Below are 23443 nucleotides of genomic sequence, written 5' to 3' on the forward strand. Positions count from 1 at the left end.
CGTGTACTTCCTCTACACATTCCTTACCTCCTAATTTAGGCCCCTCGCCGCCGCACAAGATTCTCTTGGATTTTCTGCTGGCAGAGAAGAGAAGGGAGAGAGAGAGAGACACAATGACTGTCTGCTACGACCACCACTCCTTATCACGGGGCGCTGCACCCACTTCAGTCGCCAGCCTCGAAGACAGGTTCGAGGTCCTCAAGGAAGTGGGTGATGGCAGCTTTGGTAGCGTGGCAGTCGCACGTGTGCGGACTGCTGGCTCCAATGTTGCACGGAGGGGGACGATGGTATGCTATCTCAAGGCCTCTTGACTCTTTTCCGCTGGGTTGCTAATTCCTGTTCCTAGGTTGCCATCAAGACGATGAAAAAGACCTTCGAGTCATTGGCTCCCTGCCTCGAACTCCGTGAAGTCATCTTCCTGCGATCCCTGCCACCCCATCCCCACCTTGTCCCAGCCCTCGATATCTTCCTCGACCCGCTCTCACGCAAACTACACATCTGCATGGAGTATATGGATGGCAACCTTTACCAATTAATGAAAGCCCGGGATCACAAGCCGTTCGATGGCAAGCATGTCAAGAGCATCCTTTACCAGATCTTGGGTGGTCTCGACCATATCCATGCCCATCACTTCTTCCATCGCGACATTAAACCTGAAAACATCCTCGTCTCGACATCCGCCCCTAATGACTCTGCTTTCAGCCGTTACTCTAACCTCGTTACCCCTCCTTCTACTCCCCCGACATACACTGTGAAGATCGCCGACTTTGGTCTCGCAAGAGAGACTCATTCCAAGCTCCCATATACGACATATGTCTCAACCAGATGGTATCGGGCGCCTGAAGTTCTCCTGCGTGCAGGAGAGTACTCAGCACCCGTGGACATGTGGGCTGTCGGGGCTATGGCGGTCGAGATTGCTACCCTGAAGCCACTGTTCCCCGGTGGAAACGAGGTCGACCAGGTCTGGCGCGTTTGTGAGATTATGGGAAGCCCTGGCAACTGGTACAGTAAGTCGGGGAATAAGCTCGGAGGAGGTGAGTGGAGAGAGGGCTCGCGTCTTGCCCAGAAGCTGGGATTTACGTTTCCGAAGGTAAGATTACCCTGCGCTACCCGCGGTACGAGGCGATTACTAATGAAACGTAGATGGCGCCCCATTCCATGGAAAGCATCCTTCAGGCGCCCCAGTGGCCCGCTGCTCTTAGCCAGTTTGTCACGTGGTGTTTGATGTGGGATCCTAAGAATAGACCGACTTCGACACAGGCTCTCAACCACGAGTACTTTGCTGATGCCATTGACCCATTGAGGCCCAAATCTTCTACAGCTCGCCTTCTGGGCCGGAAGCAATCGGACAAGAGCTTCAAGTCCGCCAATCGTGATGCAAGCGAATCTTCGACCTTGTCATACAAGTCCTCGTGGTTCCGGAGGTCTTTGATCGGCAGGTCGGAAAGCCCGGTGCCACCTGTGGAGAGTGAGAATTCCTCCAAGCAATCGGTGGCATATTCGGACCTTCAGGTTGGGAAGAGCAAGCCGGCGGCCAGTAAGCGTGCCACTTGGGCGAATGGGGCTCCAATGCCTATCCTGCCCTCGATTAGGCCAGTCTCTCCTCTCTCTAATGCGGTCACAGCGCAAGCCAATTCGTCTCTCGCGCATTCTGGCGACAGTGCCAACGCCAGCAAGGCGAGCAAGAAGATTGGCAGACAGCTTTCTGTCAACTCGCACGGTAATCACTACGCCGAAATCCACCGCCAAGAAGCGGAGCGAGCGCTCAATGGCGGCGGAAACGTGTATTCCGCAGTGACACCCAAGGAGAGCTTCTTTTCGCACCTCCGCAAGCGCGCTCGCAGACTATCCGGTCGCAACCAGGCCAACTCTGGTACCGACGATGTTGAGGCCAACGCCGGCTGCATGCCTTGGTCGAATCGGTCCTCTCTGGCTCTGGACTCCGTCAACAACGTTAGCGAGTCCAAGCAGAATTCTGATCTCTCGGAGCTGGACAAAGCGCTCCAGACTGTGAAGTATTCGCTTGACTCGGCCGCCCTTGGCAATGTTCCGGTGCAAATCACCTCCCCTATCGAGAGCACCAAGCGCCAATCTATGCCGCAGGGCTCGATTCGCTCAATGGGAGAAAGCCCTGTGTCGACCAGTGGCACGGGAGGGCCAATCTCCAGCCGGACTAGGCGCGCAATGCAGATGTCAAACAACCCAATCCACCGCTATGAGACTCCCGAGGAAGAGGACGAGCTGTTGGATGAAGTCTTGCATTCGGCGAGCAAGGCTGCTAGGCGTCTGGCACAGACCGAAGTGTCATCGGAAGTTTCGTCGAACTACAGCCGCCCGGCCGTGGGTAACGACAGCTCTCGCCCCCTGCCTAGTCCTTATCCTACCCCCTCCCCGTCCGCCAAGTGCGATGGCGTCTGCTTCGGTCACTCAGACGCTACGCCGTGCAGACGCCTGCCCCTTGCGGAGGAGAAGACGGACGCAAACACCAGTCGCCAATGGCCAACCCCACCATATGAAGATGGTGACTGGGCAAAGCCAGCTCCGGCCAAGTTCCTGACAGGTTCAGCAACTTACCGTTAGCTTCTCCGTGCTGGAGAAGGCACAACTCTTTTCATTTCTTCATCATCTTTCTCAGATCTTGTTCATATTTAATCAAAAGAACAAAAACGTGGTGGTCACGCGCGGAATCGGCGAATTAACCGAGCAAAGGCGTATGGGATCTGATGTCTACTCTGTTTCTTTTATCCACGGAGGGTTGGCAGCTTATTCATCTTTTTTTCGTTTTGTTTTTTTTTTCTTACATTTCATTGTGTCTTTGTTCTTATGTATCCTGCGCTTTGATTTGTACCCATGTTTGTATAGGCCATGGTTCAGCCCGGGTTTCTTTCATTTGTCTGGTTCTGTTTTCATACCCCAAAGGCCCTTTTATAGATACCGTCGGCCTCGCACCTTGTTTTCGGTATACCACTTGCATATATGTCTTTCGTTCCTTGATATCCTAACATCACCTGCACATTGCTCATCTGTTTGCACTGATACCAATCGCGCGAGTCGCAATGTCTGCTACCATTCCTTCGATATATATACATTACACCTGCATACTCAGCTCCCCGCATACGCCCTGACCCCTGCAGTCGACCATTTCCTTTTGTCAAACTCCCTTCACCCCTCTGTATATTTCCCGGGCATTGATCCTTCCTCATCATTCTTTCTCTACCCCCCTCATTCCTTTCTGTCTCGATGCGCGGATGGGAAGCGATGCCACAAGCTTCCTCCACAAGAACAAAAGAACTTCCATTCATCTATTGTACAATTTTACCACTTTTTGGGAAGGAGCACTGGTGGCTGGTTCTGGGCTTGAACAATCTTGTAATATAGGACTTACCCGACGGGATACCCGTCTGTTTATATCTACTGTTAATGGAACAGACCACTGTCTGTCAAAATACTTAAAATACTTTATCACTCGAAACTCAAATTTTCCTGGAGTTAGCAAGCAAGTAAACCTGTAATATTATGAAGCTCTCGAAAGCGCTCTGCTGGTATGCAACTGGTGTACTCCGTACTCGCGGTAGTAATCACGGAACAACCATTCCCCGCCCACCGGCAGAATTTCCCAATGCAGCACTACGTCAAAAGTTCCCATCGAGACTGGATTTGTCGCGAACGATATATATAGAGGTTCTAATTTGGCGTGGGAGGCTTAGCTAGAGCGCCCTACGAGTGAAGGCACCATCATCAAAGTCTCACCTTTACCTCCAACTTACGCTATACTATTGACCCTCCTCCACCACTCCGCGCAAGACTTGCGGCAATCCTCAGCGAAGAAGTCGCAGGCTACCGACCTACTACCAATCGACCATCTAACCCAATCCTCACCTCAAAAGCCATAACAGTTCCACAAAATGGCCGCCCAACGCCAGGCCTCCTCCGCCTCCCAAACGCCCCTCATCTCCCCAGCAGAGCTTTCCTACCTCTACACATCACTATCTCTCCCAGACGGCCCTATCCGCCCCGATGGCCGCTCGCCCACGCAATTCCGCCCATTGACCGCAGAAACAGACATTCTGCCGGGCACCAACGGTAGCGCGCGCGTTGGGTTCGCCGACGGTACGCAAGCCATCGTGGGTGTGAAGGCTGAGGTGGAAAAGACCGTTGTTGCGGCCGAAGCACTGAATCTATCGCAAAAAACGCAGGAAGATTACGCCGATAATGAAGGCGGAGAGGGCCAGAAAACATCCAGTCATGGCCATGGCTCGTGGGTGCAGATGTCTATTGAGATCCCGGGGTTTCGGGATGATGATGCCCTCCCGGTTTTCTTGTCGGAGATGATGCGCGAGCCGCTTGTTGAGTCGGTCGCTGGAGGCGATGGAAAGGGTGAGGATGAGATGGCTGGGGGGTTGAAGGGGAGGTTGGTTATTAATAAGAGGTGGCATTGGAGGTTGTATATTGATGTGAGTGATTGCTTCTTTTCTGGTGGAGGGGGTTAGGGGGTAGTGATGCTAATGGTGTTCGTACAGGTGCTGCTGCTGTCGCAGCCTCTTTCGTATCCGCTGCCGTTGCTGTCTTTGACGACTCATTTGGCTCTTTTGTCGACTAAGCTGCCTAAGCTCAAGTCCAAGGGAGAAGAAGATCCCTTCTTCGATGATGATTGGAATGCCGCTGAATATCTATACCCCCGCTCGCAGTCTGGGCCTCGCCTATCTTCTACGAAGCAGGTCCGGCCTCCCGTGACGCTGCTTGTTATTTCAGTGGGCGATAATGTCATCTTTGATCCTAACAGGGAGGAAATCACTGTCGCGGATACTGTTCTGGCTGTTTCTATCACCCAGGATAGTGACTCGGATGGTCTGAAACTACTTTCTATTCGCACAGTCGACCCTCCGTCCCGTCTTACGCAGCCGGGTGTGTCGAACTCGGAGAATGTGGCGACACTGGGTTCCACAGCAGCTGCGGAAGAGGCGGCCATGACGGACCCGTCTACTGGCGAAGAGGTCGCGGGCGTTTGGAGACCCCGACGGGGCGGTGTCAAGCGGCGCACGATTGCAAAGATGCTCAAGCTGGTCTTGCAGAAGGGAGGTGTTGGTGAAGAGGTCCTTGAGGGTCTTGAGGGAGTCCAGGTGGGCTGATCAATTGGTTGAACGAATAGTTGAAAATATTGCCTCAGCTGTGGATAGAATCATGGAGGGCATAATGCACCCGCGCACCACCGCAAGAGTGGACAATATGGGATAGCAGTCCGACGCTATCTACCCTATCTCTGATACCGATTCCAGGAACAAGCGGTGGTCCTCTGAAGAGAGATTAGACAGGTACATTAGACACAATAATACCGATCTACTACCTCGTGCTGTGAGGGAGGAGGGATTCAAGGACAGAAGAATGTCCAGCATGCCAATGATACATCATTCTATCCGAGCTTCCACAGCGCATTCACACTATTAGATTTCGATATTTGTAACAGATAGTTCTCAAACATCAATCCGGAACCTATCCATGTACATCTCTCTTCAGATTCGTAGGCTATGCATCCAAACTTCACCCACTGTACACATGTATACAAGGACAATACCGCCAGCGGCATCAACTCAACGCCTCCCCACCCCATTACCAAACCTAATGTACAGGCAAAGTCTACATCATTATCTCCCCCTCCATCATCCTCTTTTTTGGATTCCTCGGCTGCGTCTCCTGCCTCCTCCTCTCTTCCTCACTCGGCTCAACATCCGTCTTCACCCCTTCCAACGCGCTCCTCACCTCCTCTTCCCTCTTCTCCTTCTCATGTCCCTCAACCGCAACCTCCAAAATCTCTTTCTCCAAGCCCGGCACAACCTCCCACTCCACCCCGGCCTCCTCCAACCTCCTCACCCCCTCCGACTCCCCCACAAACGTCCCAGGCTCCTTCACCCCGAAATACACCTTCTGAATGCCCCGTCCCTCCCCACCTTGTCTCGTATTGATGATTCTCTCCACGCACGGCGCATTGCCCGAGAGTCTCTTCCCGCAGGGCTCCATGGTCACGTACATGACAAGTTTCCTCTCAGGGTCATTGTGGGGAAGAACAGTGTGGACTTGCTCGTCGGGCACGCCGTGCACGGAGGCGTAGTTGGATAGGCAGCATTGTTCGGCGTGCGTGTTACCGGCTAATTCCATTGTGTAGCCGGTTGAGAGGAGGATGTCGGAGGAGTAGGTTGGTGTGGTGTCGGTTGTGCTGCGGCTGAGGAGGAGGGCGCCGACGCGGAAGTTGGTTGGGAGGGCGGGGGCTTTGCGGGCGAGGGCGAGGCATTGGGTCATGTAGTGGAGGTGGGGGGTGCTGGGGATGCCCTTCTTGTTGGGGTCAGTGGTAGTGGTGGTCATTTTTGTGGTTGTGTGGTTGTGTTGGGTATTGTAGAACGTGTTACTGTGTAGAGAGACGGGGAGGGGAATAAGTAATAGAGTGAGGGGTTATGACCGCATAGATATCAAATTTAGTTACTTTTATCTGATATTGATTGATGGCTGGTCGGCTAAACTACTTTAGGAAAGCTAAGAGGATTCGCGTTCCGCGCGTTTCGGGCTGTTTGTCTGGTTTGGTTGCGTTGCGTTGTAACGCGAGAGATTCACGGCCGAGGTGTTATGTCTTCTACCTACTTTGCGTCACTTTCTTATATAAGTTCTTAGCACACGCGCTTCTCCTTTTCTTCTTCTCATCACTTCCTTGATACTTTTTTGGTTCCTTGGCCAGCTATCAGTCATGACCCCCCTCGACCGCCCTCTGGCCCGCCCATGGTATGAAGACTATTCGGAGGAAGAGATTGAACGCGATGAAAACGATGAAATAATTATACCCCGGCACAGAGTCCTTGACTTGTATGAGCTCCTCGGTGTCGATAACAAAGCGACTCAAGACCAGATCAGAGCTGCCTATAAGAAGAAGGCGCTAAAGCATCATCCTGGTGCGTATATACTTTACTATACTCTTATCTATCTATCACTTCGGTGGAATGTACAGTCTAACCACCAGCACCAGACAAGGCACCCCCGAGCAAAAAAGAAGAAGCAAACACCAAATTCCAACAGATCGCCTATGCCTACGCCGTCCTTTCCGATGAACGTCGCCGCGAGATATTCGATCGCACCGGTAGCACAGAGGAAGCCTTGCAAGAAGATGATGGATTCGACTGGATGGAGTTCTATCGAGAGCAGTTCGCGACCGCCATCGACGTCGATGCGATCGACAAGCTCAAGCAGGAATACCAGGGGTCCGAGGAAGAGGTCAACGATATACTGCAGGCCTATGAACTTCACCGGGGCGATATGGATAGAATCTACGAGTCGGTGATGCTGTGTAATGTCATTGATGATGATGAGCGATTTCGTGTTATCATTGACTCGGCTATTGCGGATGGAAGGGCCCAGGAGTACAAGAAATATACAGAGGAGCCGGTCAAGAAGCGTCAAGCCAGATTGAAGCGGGCACTGAAGGAAGCGAAGGAGGCGGAACAATTGGGCAAGGAGATCGAGGAGAACAAGTCTAAGACGGGTAGGAAGAACCAAGGGGGGAGGAAGAAGAAGGGTGGCCCCGAGGACGTGGGTGACTTGGCTGCGATGATTAAACAGCGAAACCTCTCCCGTCTTGACGTCCTCTGTCATCAACTGGAGGAGAAGTATGACGTGGACAGTAAGCTTAACCCTCTGGAGCCGAGGAGGAAGCGGAGGTCGAGTCCTCCTGAGGAGGCCTTCAAGGCTATGGCTGCGCGTGGGGAGAAAAAGAAGAAGCAGAAGAGGACCAAGGGGTGAGGTGTGTTATCCTTGGGTGGATTGTCTCTTTATGCGTTATTTTTTTTTTATCACTACTACTTATCTTTGAGGTTGGGAGTTCAGGTCATGTAGGGACAGAGCCCTTTGCAGCATGGTACATTGAGTGATTTGGCAGTCAGGCATGGGAATGCATTGTTTTGTTTTTTTGTTTTTCATTCAATTCCTTTCTCACATTGGGTTTTATTTCTGAATTCTGCACTTTGCTACCATTGAGTGCCCAATACACAGTAGTAGTGCTGGCAGTAATAAAACAGACATACCTTGTTGACCGCTAGTAATTGAGAAGGAGGTGCTGAAGGGGCAAAGGAGAGAACGTGACCATGACAGCTTCGGCCGTGATTGAAGGAACAAACACCTCACATTGAGCATAATTAAGCAGCCGGTCTACTGCATCCTGCGTACACAGCTCCACCTCGATTGGTGAAGAATCGATGGGTTCGCATTCCAGCTGCATCCAGGCAGGAGTGCAAGTGTGAGACTAACAGCCAACCGATCCTCCCCCCAGGATGATCGCCAGCATCAAGCCCTGGGGGAGGGCCAATGCAAGGGATGCTCATCACCGGTTGGTGGCACCTTGCACCACCTGGTCACCGTGATTGATCGTGCTTCGTTGCTTTATAAGGATCAGCCAGCTTGCTCGCCTCTTGTTCGTGATACCCCGCCATGCCGAGCTTTGGACGCCTTGGCTTGTTCCAACTTGGTCGTCTCGCCTTCCTCCTTCTTCTTCCTCTTCTTCATCCTCCCCCCACAGCTGGGTGATGCTGTCTATCCTTCTTCATTTCTCTTCACAGCTGTTCACCATCTACGGAGACATCCGAGCTGTTTCTCATCTCCGTCGGCTTGCTGGCCAGACGCCAGCCCTTCTCCTCTCTTCGGCATCATCCGAGGTAGACAAGCACTGAGTGAGGATCGCCGTTGAGTTGCAGCCGTTGCGCACGTGGAGTTCCGGTCTCCATCCAGCTCCATCACTGTCGCGTGCCCCTCAGGATTCTATCTGAACCTCAGCTGGGTCTATAACTATAACTAGAAAGCACACAACGTAAGAAGCTCTCTTGCATGGAACAGCAACCTTAAATGAAAGAAAGAGAAACCTGGTTCTAAAAGCGGGACAGGACCTGGGGACAAAGCTCGGAATCAGCTTATGACTATTTCCCCTCTCTCTCTCTCCACATTCCAAAGCCGGGCACTGGCAGAAGCTGGCAAGCTAGCTAGGTTCGTCAACTGATTCACATTAATAATTTAGTCCACGGTTAGTGTTTGGAACCCGCCCGCGCAAAGCCAAAGACAAGCGCGAGGCCGTACCCCACAGCCCACCATGCCGTACTATAGCAGAAAGCCCGCCCACATGTCGCTGGAGACGGCCCTGGAAGAAGAGCGACGGGAGTTGCTGGAAGAGATGGGCGAGGCGCCCTCGACGTCTCGGCGCCGGAGCTTGCTGGACATCTCACCGAGTCCCGGCTTCTTACCCCCGCGGCATGGCTCCATCGCCGGTATTGGCGTGGGCGTGACTCCCCCTTCTTCTGTCCGACATCATTCACTCTATTCCTCCTCTCATTCTCCACTGCCTTCACCCCCTCGCCGCTCATCCGCTACTGCTACCACAACTGCAACAACCTTCAATCCATCGCCCGCCACCGCGACAACTGCTCCCCCAACTCCTCGCGCCACTACATCCTCTGTCGCTCCCCCTTTGCCCTCTGCACAGAGAAAAGGGTCCGTCCAATCCGACGGGTCAGTCTCCCCCACCCGATCCACCGACTTGGCGTCAGGCGACAAAGAAAAGCCGGGAGACAACAACAGCAACGGCACCAGCAACCAGCAGCAAAATAAGCCTGAACATAAGTCTGGACCCAGCATCCGCTGGGATTTGTCGACAAATATGCCGCCCAGCGTCGCCAACCGCAATGCGGCCAGACGGACTGCTCAACCTCAGGAGAAACCATCCAATCGGCTGCCGAGCATGGCCGCGGTGATGTCAGGGCTGGATCTGAAAGTCGGGTTCCCAAGTTTCGTCAGAGGCAGGGACTCTAGCCGCAGCAATGCTACGCGCGGAACTTCTCTCGACTCTCGTGTTTCTTCTCTCAGACCGACTCGCTCTAGCTCTCCTAAGCGCCGCTGGCTGAACCCCAATACGCGTGGACCGGCCGTCGATCCGGTGAAACAACCTGTGGTGACCACTAAAAAGGAGACTACCCCAATGGCACCTGCGGCTAAGGAGCCTACTAATCCGGATTCCCGCCCCGGGTCTCCCGAGCCTGAAGCCAAATCGTCGGCCCCGGGCGAGGAGCGACTGGAGAAGGATCGTTTTGACAGCGAAAACAATCCAATTGAGACCAGTGACGAGGATGCCGACGAATCCACCTCCAGCGACGAAGAGGCCGTTCATGAGGACGATTCAGACGTCAAGCGTGGCCGGAAGAAGGCCGTCGAGCAGGAAGTTCCCGTTAATACTGGACCAAAGCCGCTTACCACTACTAAGACTGCACCTGAGTTCCGTACGTATAGTTCCCTATTTTCAATTCTCATCATGGTTACTGATAATGATGCACAGGACCAAATCCTGATACAGCGGAAAAGCCGGAATTGATACACTCGGCCAAACAAGGACCTGTGCTAAAGAAGCCTGATGTTCATCCAAGGACCAGCTTTGACTCGGCCTCGGCCACCAATACTCCGTTTGGCTCCGAAGATGAGGCAGAGCTGTCCGATATCAAGCGAGCCCAGAAGTTGGGGATCCAGATGTCATCCATTGACAGCACAGTCCAGCATCGGTCCATCCGGACGATCATTCGCGGAGACTACGCTGAGGCACAGGAAGAGACTGAGAGCAGCCGCCGACGGCAACGCAAATACCTAGTCGCTACTGATCTGAGCGAGGAATCCGTGTATGCGCTGGAGTGGACCATAGGGACTATTCTCCGGGACGGTGACACCATGTTTGCTGTCTGCGCTATGCACGATGAGACCGCCACGCCTGCTTCAGTGCAGATCGGTGACGGTGCCAAAGCTATTCAGGATGCGGCGGCAGTCGTGGGGTCACAGACCGCAGAGACTGCTGAAAAGGCGCAGAACGATTCAAACTCACACCTTCCCCGCGCATTGTTCGGCCGTCTCGGAACGGACAGCAAGCCGAGCTCGGTGGATGCTCGCGGCATGTCCAAGGCCGAGTCGGAACGTGTCCACGCGGTCGAGGTCATCTCCCAGACCTGTGTTCGGCTCCTGCGCAAGACGTTGCTTCAGGTCCGCGTAGCTGTTGAGGCGATCCACTGCAAGAGCCCTAAACACATGATCACTGAAGCTGTACGTCTCCTCCTCACTTTTCATGCTTCAAATTACTAACTGGCGTCAGATCGATGGACTCGACCCCACCCTGGTCATCGTTGGAGCCAGAGGCCGCAGCGCACTCAAGGGGTAAGCAAGCTTCCACCCACTAACACAAACAGACACTGACTGACATATCCGCTATCACAGCGTCCTCCTCGGTTCCTTCTCCAACTACCTGGTCATGCACTCATCCGTTCCGGTAATGGTTGCGCGCAAGAAGCTCAAGAAGCAGACCAAGAATAAGAAGACCAACGTCCGCCTCTCCAACAACTTAACCACTCCAAAGAAACTGGCTCTCGCCAAGGTGGACTAGAATGCTAGCCTTCTTCCCCCCTTTTTACTTTTTCCCTTTCATATTCTTAGCTTTTCTACGATACCTTAACAGGTCTGGTCATATCATGGCGGTCGGCGCATATCTTTACGGTCGAAATGTGATGTTCCAGTGTGGCGGTGGTCTTCCTTATTCGCTTCTTAACATGTATGATTACGATTTGATTTTTTATTTCTCATGACGGCCGGATCACGATGACATTAGCTTAAATTTATTAATGAGGATGGGTCTATTATTACTATGGAAGTTGCTTTTTCTATCTTCATACTTTGTTGGGTTGGTTTCGTCATACCGTTTGCGAGTATATCGTGCAGGTAACGACACCGACACAGTAAAGTAATTACCAAAACAATGCGTTCTATATCCCTGCCAATACTTACAGAAGCGTAGTAAGATAACCCCACCTAAACAGCAAGATAGCAACCAAATACCCGCATGAAATAAAATTCAAAGGTCCAATTCTAGCTAATTCGCTGCTGCTCACATGCAATTGTATATCAGACACGCAAAGAGAAAAAAAGTCCATAACTATTTAGGTAGTCTTAAAACGATGCAATTTAACGTCTATTGCTCAGCCGGCTTAGGGGTCTCCTCCTTAGCGGCACCAGGGTGACGAGACCCCTTGTCCTTCTGCTTCTTCTCCTTCTTCTGCTTCGGGGCCGGAGGCGGGTAAGCCTTCAGCGTGACTTCCTGCCAGTCGGGGTTGGCGTCGAAGGCGGCGCGGATGGGGGCGGTAAGCTCGACGATGGCGTCGGCGACGGCGGGCTTGAGGATTTGGGGGGAGAGCTGTACAGAGTATATTAGTATAATGTGGATACTATGAGCCATGGGGAGGGGGCTATCGTACAATGTCGTTCTTGTAGTCTTCGTGCATCTTCTCGATGTCGGTGTACACCAGAGGCTCCAGGCCGTCGCGATCACGGGGGACGCGGAACTCCGGCTTGCCAGTCTTCAGGGCGGACACCGGCAACAGGACGTACTGGACGAAGGCGAGGATACCGTTGTTGTCGATTTCCTTGGGAGCGGCCTGCGCTTTGCGGATCTTCTTCTTGATGCTGTCAACGGATTCGAGGAGGTCGATCTTGCTGTCTGGTGGTTGTTAGTCGAGTCCGCTAGTATATGGGGGAGAGGGTGTGTGGGATGTTACCTTCTTCACTGGAGCTCATCTTGCCACCAGAGAGACCGGGGACCATGGCGTTGCAGAGATGCGCGCGCTGAGAAGTGTGTAAGTCTGAGTTCGTGTCTTAGCAATGACTATGGTAATGCTTACCTTCTTGTAGCCAAGCTTGGGGTGCCACTCGGTCGACGCGGCGAACAGCTTGCGCTGGTCAAGACCACCGAACTGAGCGTCCACATCCAGGTACTGCTCGTCAAGGACCTGCAGGAGGGGGTACAAGAGACCACTCAGGGGACCATTGTTGGACTGCTTGACAATCTCAGCACCGGCGCGCTTCGCATCGTGCTCCGAAACCACGGAGGACAGTCGGTAGACGTCCATCACGTAGTCAGCGTTCTTCTGGTAAGAGCTGCCGCGAACGAAGCGCAGTTTTTCGGTCGAGACACCGACGGCCTGCAGCAGAGCGGTAATGGTGTATTCATAGTATTTCGCGCGGTGCTCGACGATCTCGAAGGTCGACTTCAGGGAATCCAGGTTGGCGTGCAGATCGGCGATCAGAATGGTCATCTCCGCGCCGGCGGCGAGGAACTGGGCGATCTTTACGGCGGGCACTATCGAGCATTACCGTTAGTAAGTTGTGATAATTGGCCACGTTTGTTTTCGGGGGGAATTCGTACCCAGGTATCCGCAGTGAGGCTTTCCAGTCGGGCTAGTACCTGTCGCATTGTGAAGATCATCATGTTAGTTGTACCGCTTTAATGAGAGGGATCTCGTGCGGGAGGGGAGAAAAAAAGTTAAGTACCCCAGTAGATCTTTGGGCTCCGTCCCTCGGCCAGGATGGTCTCAATGATGTCCTTGTTGAGAACCTCCTGGAGGTTCTCGGTGATGAGGGCAAGCCTCTCGTCCGCGGTCAAGTTGGTCATGTTTTTGTGAGGATTGGAAAGAATGTCAAGGAGAGGGGTTGAATCTCGGAGGCGGGGTATAAACTGTTCCTGGTGAGTCAAATCGCCGGGCGATAATTCAATCAAAACTGTCAAACTAAGCCCGGGATCAACTGTTCTTCCGGCGGTTTGAAAGACTGGCTCGGAATAGGCTCGGAATTGTTCCTAAACTTACATGTAGTATAGACCCAGTTACCATTAATGTAGATCATACGTTAAAAAGCCTTCTAAACAATATACAGACATTATGTATCTTAACTATCAATCTTACGATAATGGTATCTCCGAAGGATACATACTGATACCGTATTTGTGCCACGTCAGAATGGCCGGTGCATGTGATTATGTAATTCAACGGCAGTACATGCGATAAGATAAGGAACAGGAAAGACGGTGGACGCTGGAGATCCAAGTATGGGGTAAGATGCAGACTATCAACAGCTGTGCGTGTAGTCATTGACGAGTCAACATTCAAAGGCACTCAACTGGGATCACATTTTCAGTCCTTTGTATATGTAAGGAAATAGGGAGCAAGCCAAAATACTGATATGTAATGGCTCTTTTAGCTGTCCCCAGCTCAGTGTCCATCTCATGTGCAGTTAGAGGAGTATAAGATCATCAATATAGCAGGGATAACATATCCACAGAGTATACGAGGTATATAATCAACATAGCTAACTATAAATCTATAAAGTAGCATAAGCCCCTCTGCCTCAAAGAGTTGATAATGCTTTGTAACTAGCTCGGCAGGAGGTGGACTACTCTAGTGTAGCATCACGTGGCTGGTCACCGCCCGTGCGGCGGCGTGGAGCAGCCAAAGCATACGTCGACACTCGGCCTCGACTAAGGAGCTGCTGCTGCTGCTGCCCTGTCTCTCCCCTCAACCTCCTCCCCCCGTCTTCTCGGTCTCCTTCTGTGCGCGCTTGCTGCTGCTGCTGCTGCTGCTGCATCTTTCACCATGGCCGACTTTGTTGATCCCCGGATGACCAGCGTCAAGCCTCGCATCCGTTACAACACCATCGGAGGTATCAACGGCCCACTGGTCTTCCTCGATAACGTACGTCAACCTGCATTGTTGCGCCGCTGTTCCCAACAACGGATCAGCCTTCAGACAAATAGCCAGCTTACAAGGATCCCTTTTAGGTCAAATTCCCCCGTTACAATGAAATCGTGTCCCTCACTCTCCCCGATGGAACCGAGCGGTCGGGTCAGGTCCTCGAAGCTCGCGGTATGTCCCAGCATCGCATGCGACAGCGGTTTCGTTCAGATAGCTAATATAATATCTCTGGTACAGGAAACAGGGCGATCGTTCAGGTACGATTTACATAGCAGCTATGGTGTGCTAGTGATATGGCTTATCGTACGGAGCGTTAACATTGGATGCGATCATACTAGGTCTTCGAAGGAACTTCGGGTATCGATGTCAAGAAGGTATTTATTCTGGAACTCTGTCACTTATGGATACGGCAGCTGACCTTGCCAGACGAAAGTTGAGTTCACCGGTCACAGCTTGAAGTTGGGTGTATCCGAAGACATGCTGGGTCGTGTCTTCGACGGTTCCGGTCGCGCAATCGACAAGGGCCCCAAGGTCCTGGCGGAGGATTACCTGGATATCAACGGTCAACCTATCAACCCCTACTCTCGTGTATGTATATGGTGACTGCGCTGGATGCGGCTGTGCTGATAAGATCAAAGGTGTACCCTGAGGAGATGATCTCCACCGGTATCTCTGCCATCGATACCATGAACTCCATTGCTCGTGGACAGAAGATCCCCATCTTCTCCGCTGCCGGTCTCCCTCACAACGAAATTGCCGCTCAGATTTGTCGTCAGGCTGGTCTGGTGAAGCGTCCTACCAAGGACGTCCACGACGGACACGAAGAGAACTTCTCCATCGTCTTCGCTGCCATGGGTGTGAACATGGAAACGGCCCGTTTCTTCACTCGCGACTTTGAGGAGAACGGCAGTATGGAGCGTGTCACGCTGTTCCTGAACTTGGCCAACGACCCTACGTATGTGCTACGCCATTTGGATGAAGGCAGTAACTGATTTTCCTTAGGATCGAACGTATCATTACCCCCCGTCTTGCCTTGACTACCGCAGAGTACTACGCCTACCAGCTGGAGAAGCACGTCCTGGTCATCATGACTGATCTGTCCGCCTACTGTGATGCTCTTCGTGAGGTCTCTGCCGCTCGTGAAGAAGTGCCAGGTCGTCGTGGTTACCCCGGTTACATGTACACTGACTTGTCGACCATCTACGAGCGTGCCGGACGTGTGGAGGGGCGCAACGGATCCATCACTCAGATTCCCATTCTGACCATGCCCAACGATGGTATGACTCTTTCTTAGAGGGTTGGTTCGTCAGCTAACCAAATATAGATATCACTCACCCCATTCCCGATCTGACGGGTTACATTACGGAGGGTCAGATCTTCATCGATCGTCAGCTGCACAACAAGGGTGTCTACCCCCCGATCAACGTGCTTCCTTCCCTGTCTCGTCTGATGAAGTCTGCCATTGGTACTGGACGTACTCGTAAGGATCACTCTGAAGTGTCCAACCAGCTGTACGCCAAGTACGCCATTGGACGTGATGCCGGTCAGTCCCCTTCTCGTATCAGCATTCTCACATACTAACTTGAAATAGCCGCCATGAAAGCTGTCGTTGGTGAGGAGGCTCTGTCTTCCGAGGACAAGCTGTCCCTGGAGTTCCTCGACAAGTTCGAACGCACCTTCATCAGCCAGTCGCCGTACGAGTCGCGCACCATCTTCGAGTCGCTGGACATTGCCTGGAACCTGCTGCGCATCTACCCCAAGGATCTGCTGAACCGTATCCCCAAGCGGGTGTTGGACGAGTTCTATGCGCGGTCGGCGCGCAAGATTGCCAACAAGGACACCCGGGACAACACGGTTTCGGAGCAGACCCAGGGCGAGACGGCCGATCTGATCGAGACATAAGCTATGGAGCCGTGTATTTGGGTTTAGTCATGTTCATACCGAGTGAGCCAGCAACTTATTTCCTGTGGTTATTGCTTGCCAGCTGCTGCATATACATGTCCGTAGTTGTATATCTATAAATTCCATTTTCAGCAGTCACAACATACTTTCTAAAGCTTAGCTCGACCAATCCATGTTCTCCTATCTACTACTTCTGAAGAACCTCCCTCCCCACCCTCTCACAACACTCCTTCAACACACCTCCCAACCACTCAAAATCACACTTATCCAAATACACCTGCGCCGACAACCTCATCCACAACCACCCCTTGTACTCAAACACCGGCACAAACGTCTTATACTCATCCATGAGAACATTACGAAACCACTCCGTCACCTTCCCCACCGCCTCCTTCTCCACCACCGTATACCCATCACCATCACCACCATCACCAACCTTCAACGGCAACCTCACATTCGTCATCGCACACCTGGTCAACAACCCCTCCTCATCCCTCAACACCTCCGTCCCCAACACCCCCGCCACCACATCCGCCGCCTCATTCGCCAACCTCTCCAAATACTCATAAATAGCCTTCTCCCCACCACACACCTCCTCCCGGAACTTCAACGCCTCAGGCACACACAAATACGGCGTGTCGTCATTCGTAGCCGTCGACTGAAACAGATTCCTGAACGCAGACGCAGTGGTGCCATTTGTACGCGCTTCCTCCGCCGCAGCGGAGGATATATATCCCCAGGAAGTGGGCGACGTCGTGCGCATGAGATGTTGATGTTGAGGCGCGACGTAGAGCACGGCGCAGCCGCGGGGGATGTAGAGCCACCTGCAACAACACCACATATCAATACCACACACATATACACCCAAATGGAATGAGACAAAAGAAGGGAAAGGGGGGGAAAGGGGGGCATACTTATGCAAATTACTCGTCAAAAAATCGACCCCCAAGGCTTCCAAATCCAAATCCAACATACCCACCCCATGCGCACCATCAACCACACTCAACACCCCCAACTCCTTACATTCCCTCACCAACGCCTCAAACGGGAACCGGATCGCAGGAACACTAACCACCATATCAAACACCGCTGCCTTAACGTTCAACCCTCCCCCTTCCTCTTCCCTCACCTTCTCCACTACATCCCTAAACCGCTTCACTATCTCCCCATGAGATATCGGAAGCGTATACTCCACCTTCCGAAGTTTCACGCCGGTCCGTTCCTGCAGGGCAAGAAGCCCGTACTCGATTGCTCCGTAGATGGTGTCGAAGTAGATGATCACATCGTTGGATGTGAAGGGGATGTTGTGCAGGACGGTGTTAACGCCCGTGGTGGCGTTTTTGACGAACGCGAGAGAGGATTCTGGCGCGTGCAGGAGGGTGGAGAGTAACTTGAGGGAGTGTTGGGTTTGAGAGGGGCAGAGGCGCCGGATGAAGAGGTCCGGGTGCGATTCTGCGGTGCTTTGGTGGGCGCGGAGGGCGGTTTGGACCCGGAGGGGGTAGGTGCCGAAGGATCCTGGGGTATCATTATTAGGAGGCTTGAAACGTTTGAGGAGATGGGAATGGGAACGGGGGAGGGGCTTGCCGTGGTTGAGGTTCTTCCAGTTGGGGTCGAGGCAGAAGTGTTGGCGCATGGGAGCGCCGTAGGGAATTGGGGTGGTCATGATGGTGGTGTTGTTGTTGAAGAGTTGGATGTATAGAGTAGATGGATGTAAAGAGAGAGAAAGGGAAAGATCGAGGGACAAGTGAAGATAAGCACTATTTAAAGAGGAGGAAGTATGTTGTTACCCCTCATGAGTCACAATAACTACCGGAGTACAAAGTTACTGGTTATAATTAGAACTATATCCCGTTTTAATCTACGTCCGTAGGAGCTCCGATAAGATACACAAGAAAGTTAAATCTGACTCTGCCAGAAACGCTGTTATGCTACATCAACGATTTGACATACACAATAGCCAATGCGCGGCTCCGCTTCTAAATCCAAACATCTTAGTCGTCTGCCATCATCGTCCATCTGCAATCATCATCTACTGCAAGCATTCCACTGCAATGCATCTACCGCTTGCCCTTCTTGCGGGGCGCAACCACCTTGAACGCTGCGTTTCCGTTGTCCTCCTCACGATGCGCGTTCGAAGATCCCTTCTTGGCCACTTCACTCCATCCGCCCGCGTTCTTCTCTGCAAAAGCACTCGCCGCCACGGGGTCCACGATGCCCTTGTCGGCAAGCTTACGCCGGCGGATGAACTCCTCCGCGAATCGCCGGCCGTCCAGCGTCTGCGAGTTGGCGTACACCGAGTCCGAGATGATCTCCGCCTCCGCAGGCAGGAAAAGCAGCTGCTGTACAAAGTCGTCCACTACTATGCATTAGCTATATTCAATCCTACCATTTGCTGGTACTTACCATTGATGTTGCTGTTCAGCCCCTTGCCCAAAGCAAGCTTGGCCCACTTGGTGAACTCCTCCACGGCGCGGTTAGGGTTGGCCGGAGGCGTAGCGACAGCAACCGCCCGGGGAGTCGCGACAGTCGCCGGCTTCGGCTTCACGGGAGAAACTGCCACCGGAGTTGCGCTGGTGGTCGAGCGAGGCCCGGCGGGAGCAGCCGGCGGGGGCTTGGGCTTGCCGCCCGCTCCGACAGTCGTCCAGGCACCCGACGTGCTGGCGCTAGCAGGGACCGGAGACGCCGCTGGAGCCTTGCTGGCAAGATCCGCATACCGCTTTCCAGTCGAAGAGGGGGCGGTCGGGGGGCTGGCAGCCGCACTCTGAGCAGCAGCGGCGGCAGCGGCCAGACGCTGCTTACGGGCCTCCTCTTCCTTCTGAATCTGTGCAAGAGTCTTCTTAGCGGCGCCAGAGGGAGCAGCCTGACCCTTGTTGTTCCAAACTGAGCCTGAAGATGTAGGTGTAGCGGGAGAACCAGCGCTGGCCCAGTTAGCCGTCGACGGGAGGCCAGGTGCCTGGGCCTGGACTTGGCTGAGACGCTCCTGCTCGGCCAGCAGCTGGGCACGGCGTGCAGCAGCCGCCAACTCTTCCTTTTGCGCAGCGCTGCGGGCCTCGGCCTCCTGGATCTCCTTCAGAGAAGGACCCTTCGGCACCTCATTGGCTTCCTTTGCCCAAGGCGCGATCGAAGTGGTCGGCGCCTCTACGGGAGTCTGGGTCTGGGAACGCGAGTTGGCAGCCAGAGACTCAGCAACATTCTGACGGTTGCGCTGAGCAGCCGGGGCCGGGAGCGGCGAGGCAGAGGGCGGCGGAGGGAAGGGCTGGGGCATGGCACTGTCTCCCTTGGCAGTCCAGGCGGCCTCACCGACATCGGAAGTTTGCTGCTCCTGCTGCTCGCGCTCAAGCTGTTCTTGTTGCTCCAACTGTTCCTGCTGCTTGCGCTGAGCAGACGCGGCCTTTTGCACCTGCTGCGACAACGTCAGGGCAGGCTCCTCAGCCTCAGCCACCGGCTCGACTTCCTCGGGCTCAGTCGGCTGGGGAACTGTGGCCGGGTGCGTGGGCAGACCCTCGGCAGTCCGGAGGCCCAACTCACCCTCCTGAGCTCTCAGAGCGTGGAATTGGCGGAGGCGCTCTTCCCGTGCCTGCTGGTCGAAGAGGTTGTCACCCTGGGCGCTGTCAAACTGTTCTTGTTCCTGTTGCAAACGAGCACGGTCCTGGAGCATGCTGGCAACCTGCTGCTGATGAAACAGACTATCAGGCTGACGAGCCGCAAAAGAGCCGGGGGTGCCGAATGCGAAAGGATCCGGACGGTTCACGTTCAAGCGGTCGAGGAGGGCGGGAAGCTGATCCTGGGGAGTGCCCAGTTCAGTGCCGAGCATCTGGGGACCAATGTTGGGCAGTGGGTTTGCTCTCACCGGTCCTGCGGCATCGAAAAAGCCCGCAACAGACTGGGGTTGCTGCATCGGGGCTTGGATGGGAGAGGGCTGGAAGCCGACTGGCGAGGCGATGCTGCCAAAACTGGGCTGGCTGTGGAGGCTGTGGGCACTGGAGTGATGCTGCAGCTGGTGCGGGTGCATCGTGTGGGGGACACCCTGGAACTGCATTTGCTTCATCAGCGCTTGCTGCTGAGCGAGGTGTTCCTTCTGACGTGCCATCAAATACTGCTCCTCCTGCTTCCGACGTTCCAACGCATTCTGCTGTTCAGCGGTCAAGGTGGTACCAAAGCTGGGGAAGCTGCCGGGGAACGGAGGCTGAGCCGTGCCGGTAGTGTTCCCAGTCCAGGGACCAGGGCTGGGGTCGGGACCGTGGGGAATGCCGATCTGAGGCACCAGGAAGGGTTCGCGCGAGTTGCCGATGCGTCGCACCAGCTGGGCAAGGGGTTCAAATTCGGGGTCCTCGAGTTTCTTGATCTGCAGGTCGGGACTGAAGAAACCTGCCTTGAACCAGTCGTGCATCTCCAGTCCAGTCCAGGGACCCTGGATGTTGCCTTGCGGGTCGCGGTAGATCCAACGCATCCGATCCGGCATCACCATGGTCCGCTGTTGGGCAGGAGGCACAGAGCCAGGAGCTCCAGCTTGGCCAGGCGTCTGGCTGGTTGGGGGTGCATCGGGTGCCATCGACGTAGGAATGGAGCCCACCGCAGACACGGGGGTTTGCGAAGCCGAGGTAGTTGCGGGTTGGCTCGTCTGGCCCGGCTTATCCTGTTGGGCGTCTAATTGGTGCATTAGGACCTGCTCATACTCAGGCACGTCGATGTTCTTACCAGGTTGGCGAGCGGCCTCGTCCAGAGCGGCCAGATCCGACCGTCCCTGCTCACCTTGCATTTGCTCCTGCATCGCGGCCGGGAACAGAGAACCCAACTTGCTGGAGCGGCCCAGACTGCCCGTGCCAGAAATGCCGGCATGGGGGCTGAACAAACCGCTGCCGCCCAGGGTCGACAGGCTTGGGGACTGCAAATCACCCATCGTGCCGAAGATGGGATCACCAAATCCACCAGCAAAGGCCGAACGTTCCCGCGTAGGAGTACCCACAGCAGCGCTGGTAGGCCATCCTGCCGCACCACCCAGCGACGACAGACCTCCCAGCCCACCCAGGCTGGAGAAGCTGCGGTTGCCGGCGGCACTAGACGTCTGGCTGCGATCGATTGAAGGCAAGTCGATGCCCGATCCTACCCGTCGGATAGAACCAAACGCGGACGAGGTATCACGAAGACCAGTGATGCCGGGATGCGTGGAGTTCTGAATGTCGGAGCCATCAGTCTCCACGTCATCGTCGCCACCACCCCGGTCGCCGTGAGGGCTCTGATATGGGTTCGTGTTGGTCGGGCTGGTGGGTTCATGTCCCTGCAACAGACTCGGAGTAGGGTTACGAGAGTTCTCATGGCTCTGCATCAATTCCCTGAATCCAGGGATGCTAGAGGTCATGCCGAAAGCCGAGAACCCAAGCTGGTCCGCAGGCTGAGAGGGAGTGCTGATTTCCTGAGACCCGCCAAGCGCGGCACTTCCACTGCGAGGCTCCTCCGAGAAGGGGTTCGTCTCGCTGCGGCCAGTACGCGTCTTCACGGGCTCTCCCCAAGGCGACTGAGCGCGCTTCTCGCCCTCCGTCTCGCCCAGGCGTTCCAAGCTACTAAGGGACGACTTCTCCTTGATAGAGGCCGAAATGTCCTCAGAGCTATCCTTCGAAAACAGCCCCTTCAAACGGCTCTCTCCGCGGAGACTACCGAACCCGGCCTTCTTTTCGGTTGTCGGGGTAGTAGCCGTGCCCAGAGAAAATGCACCAAACGCTCCCATGGGTGAGAAGTTGGCACTTTGCGACGCAGATCCCCAAGGAGAATTCGAGGCGCCCGGTGCCGCGCTCAAAGGATTGGTCGAACTCCGCTTCAAAGAACCGAAAGGAGAGGCAGTTTCGGCGTTTGCGTCTCGAGCCACGTTTTCTTTCTCTTTCTCCTCCCATCGGGCGGCGGAAGAGGTATCTCGGAAATCGGTCTTGCGGCGCAAAAGGGATGGGGGCGGGGTGGAGGTGTTCGGTTCGTCACGGAAAAAGCGAGAGCCGCTGGTGGTGGGAGACATGGGATTTCCGGTCGAGTCGCCCGTCTCCCGGCGTCTGGGGCCGGGGCGCCCAGCACTGGGAGATGCGGTGTTGAAATTATTCATATGGCCTTGGGAGATAGACAGCTTGCGTCCACCAGTACCGGTGCCAGCGTTCTCTTTCGAAGCGTTCGTCGGTGGCGGCTTAAGGGGGGAGTTGACGGAGAGAGTAAATAACTGCGCTCCTTCAGCACGGCTCCCAAGAAAAGAAAAGGTTTTAAAGCAGAAACACGCTCAAGCAACAAGCAAGGCGGGGTAAGCAAAGAGACAAACCTCTTTCTCATCATCCGTCATATCTACCAGGCCCAACGGCTCGACCTGGCCCCCATGATCCCAGCACACTTCCGGGCCGGAGGGGTTATCCTTCGAGTCTTCCCGTTTCCCCCAGGCGCCGTTGACGGGTGACGTCTCGTGGGGATTCCAGTCAGCTACGAAGTAATCTGCAACGTTCTTCCCCAGTACGCCCGACTCTCGTTGGGTTTTGTAGAGACTAAGTAGCTGATCCTTTGAATAACGCGTGTCGGTAGCTGCTCCGTTGCGGAGTGCACTGGACTGGTAGGTCGAGGACATATGCGGAGGAGTGTAGGTGCCCACGGTGGGAGTGGTAGCCGACGTGGGTTGGCTGGCATCCCGGTTATGAGAAGGGTTTGTCGCAACGGACGGACGGCGGAAAGTCTGTGTTGCTCCATTCATGCGAGTTCGAGACCTGCATGTCCCCCGTTGAGGATGAGTTGTCAGTTCAACTCCACCACGCAAAACCGCTGGAAAAGACTAAGAGGACGGCGGCCAAAGCAGCGAGTGTACCGCATAGAACCAGTCAAAAGAGCATTGCGTACCATTCTCCACCGGCAGAACCATCCCCTCTCCTGTTCGAGGAGTCGTGGGTGTTGCCAGCGGCGGCCGAGGCAAAACTAGACGGAAGTGGCGTGGGCATTATGAAGGTCGGTAG

The 23443-nt window shown here is 54.3% G+C and overlaps 10 protein-coding genes across 10 annotated transcripts; 5 read left to right on the plus strand and 5 right to left on the minus strand.

Annotated features, from left to right (window-relative positions):
- Positions 1 to 113: 113 nt before the first annotated feature.
- On the plus strand, positions 114 to 2580 carry An02g01950 (uncharacterized protein; the record flags this gene model as incomplete). Its single annotated transcript, XM_001399299.3, has 3 exons — positions 114 to 287; positions 347 to 1090; positions 1144 to 2580. The coding sequence occupies 3 exons, from the start codon at positions 114 to 116 to the stop codon at positions 2578 to 2580; spliced, it is 2355 nt and encodes a 784-aa protein (XP_001399336.1).
- A 326-nt stretch (positions 2581 to 2906) lies between these two features.
- An02g01960 (uncharacterized protein) lies at positions 2907 to 3646 on the minus strand (the record flags this gene model as incomplete). The annotated part of the gene is made up of 4 exons (XM_059746100.1): positions 2907 to 2998; positions 3095 to 3128; positions 3218 to 3272; positions 3567 to 3646. The coding sequence occupies 4 exons, from the start codon at positions 3644 to 3646 to the stop codon at positions 2907 to 2909; spliced, it is 261 nt and encodes an 86-aa protein (XP_059599896.1).
- A 259-nt stretch (positions 3647 to 3905) lies between these two features.
- An02g01970 (uncharacterized protein) lies at positions 3906 to 5129 on the plus strand (the record flags this gene model as incomplete). Its single annotated transcript, XM_001399301.1, has 2 exons — positions 3906 to 4454; positions 4521 to 5129. The coding sequence occupies 2 exons, from the start codon at positions 3906 to 3908 to the stop codon at positions 5127 to 5129; spliced, it is 1158 nt and encodes a 385-aa protein (XP_001399338.1).
- Positions 5130 to 5634: 505 nt separating this feature from the next.
- An02g01980 (uncharacterized protein) lies at positions 5635 to 6357 on the minus strand (the record flags this gene model as incomplete). The annotated part of the gene is made up of 1 exon (XM_001399302.1): positions 5635 to 6357. One exon carries the CDS (start codon positions 6355 to 6357, stop codon positions 5635 to 5637), a length of 723 nt encoding a protein of 240 aa, XP_001399339.1.
- A 376-nt stretch (positions 6358 to 6733) lies between these two features.
- On the plus strand, positions 6734 to 7779 carry An02g01990 (uncharacterized protein; the record flags this gene model as incomplete). The annotated part of the gene is made up of 2 exons (XM_001399303.1): positions 6734 to 6935; positions 7010 to 7779. The coding sequence occupies 2 exons, from the start codon at positions 6734 to 6736 to the stop codon at positions 7777 to 7779; spliced, it is 972 nt and encodes a 323-aa protein (XP_001399340.1).
- Positions 7780 to 9115: 1336 nt separating this feature from the next.
- An02g02000 (uncharacterized protein) lies at positions 9116 to 11437 on the plus strand (the record flags this gene model as incomplete). The annotated part of the gene is made up of 4 exons (XM_001399304.3): positions 9116 to 10295; positions 10352 to 11100; positions 11150 to 11211; positions 11272 to 11437. 4 exons carry the CDS (start codon positions 9116 to 9118, stop codon positions 11435 to 11437), a joined length of 2157 nt encoding a protein of 718 aa, XP_001399341.1.
- Positions 11438 to 12019: 582 nt separating this feature from the next.
- An02g02010 (uncharacterized protein) lies at positions 12020 to 13495 on the minus strand (the record flags this gene model as incomplete). Its single annotated transcript, XM_001399305.3, has 6 exons — positions 12020 to 12241; positions 12303 to 12544; positions 12603 to 12669; positions 12726 to 13183; positions 13250 to 13288; positions 13375 to 13495. The coding sequence occupies 6 exons, from the start codon at positions 13493 to 13495 to the stop codon at positions 12020 to 12022; spliced, it is 1149 nt and encodes a 382-aa protein (XP_001399342.1).
- Positions 13496 to 14471: 976 nt separating this feature from the next.
- Positions 14472 to 16472, plus strand: An02g02020 (uncharacterized protein; the record flags this gene model as incomplete). The annotated part of the gene is made up of 9 exons (XM_001399306.3): positions 14472 to 14570; positions 14657 to 14741; positions 14808 to 14827; positions 14909 to 14944; positions 14997 to 15158; positions 15209 to 15525; positions 15573 to 15847; positions 15895 to 16113; positions 16162 to 16472. The coding sequence occupies 9 exons, from the start codon at positions 14472 to 14474 to the stop codon at positions 16470 to 16472; spliced, it is 1524 nt and encodes a 507-aa protein (XP_001399343.1).
- Positions 16473 to 16659: 187 nt separating this feature from the next.
- On the minus strand, positions 16660 to 18135 carry An02g02030 (uncharacterized protein; the record flags this gene model as incomplete). The annotated part of the gene is made up of 2 exons (XM_059746101.1): positions 16660 to 17296; positions 17387 to 18135. 2 exons carry the CDS (start codon positions 18133 to 18135, stop codon positions 16660 to 16662), a joined length of 1386 nt encoding a protein of 461 aa, XP_059599897.1.
- Positions 18136 to 18529: 394 nt separating this feature from the next.
- On the minus strand, positions 18530 to 23428 carry An02g02040 (uncharacterized protein; the record flags this gene model as incomplete). The annotated part of the gene is made up of 4 exons (XM_059746103.1): positions 18530 to 18828; positions 18876 to 22671; positions 22768 to 23200; positions 23331 to 23428. 4 exons carry the CDS (start codon positions 23426 to 23428, stop codon positions 18530 to 18532), a joined length of 4626 nt encoding a protein of 1541 aa, XP_059599898.1.
- Positions 23429 to 23443: the final 15 nt, after the last annotated feature.

This window comes from Aspergillus niger (genome assembly GCF_000002855.4).
Source record: "Aspergillus niger supercontig An02".
In the NCBI taxonomy this organism is placed as follows: Eukaryota; Fungi; Ascomycota; class Eurotiomycetes; order Eurotiales; family Aspergillaceae; genus Aspergillus; species Aspergillus niger.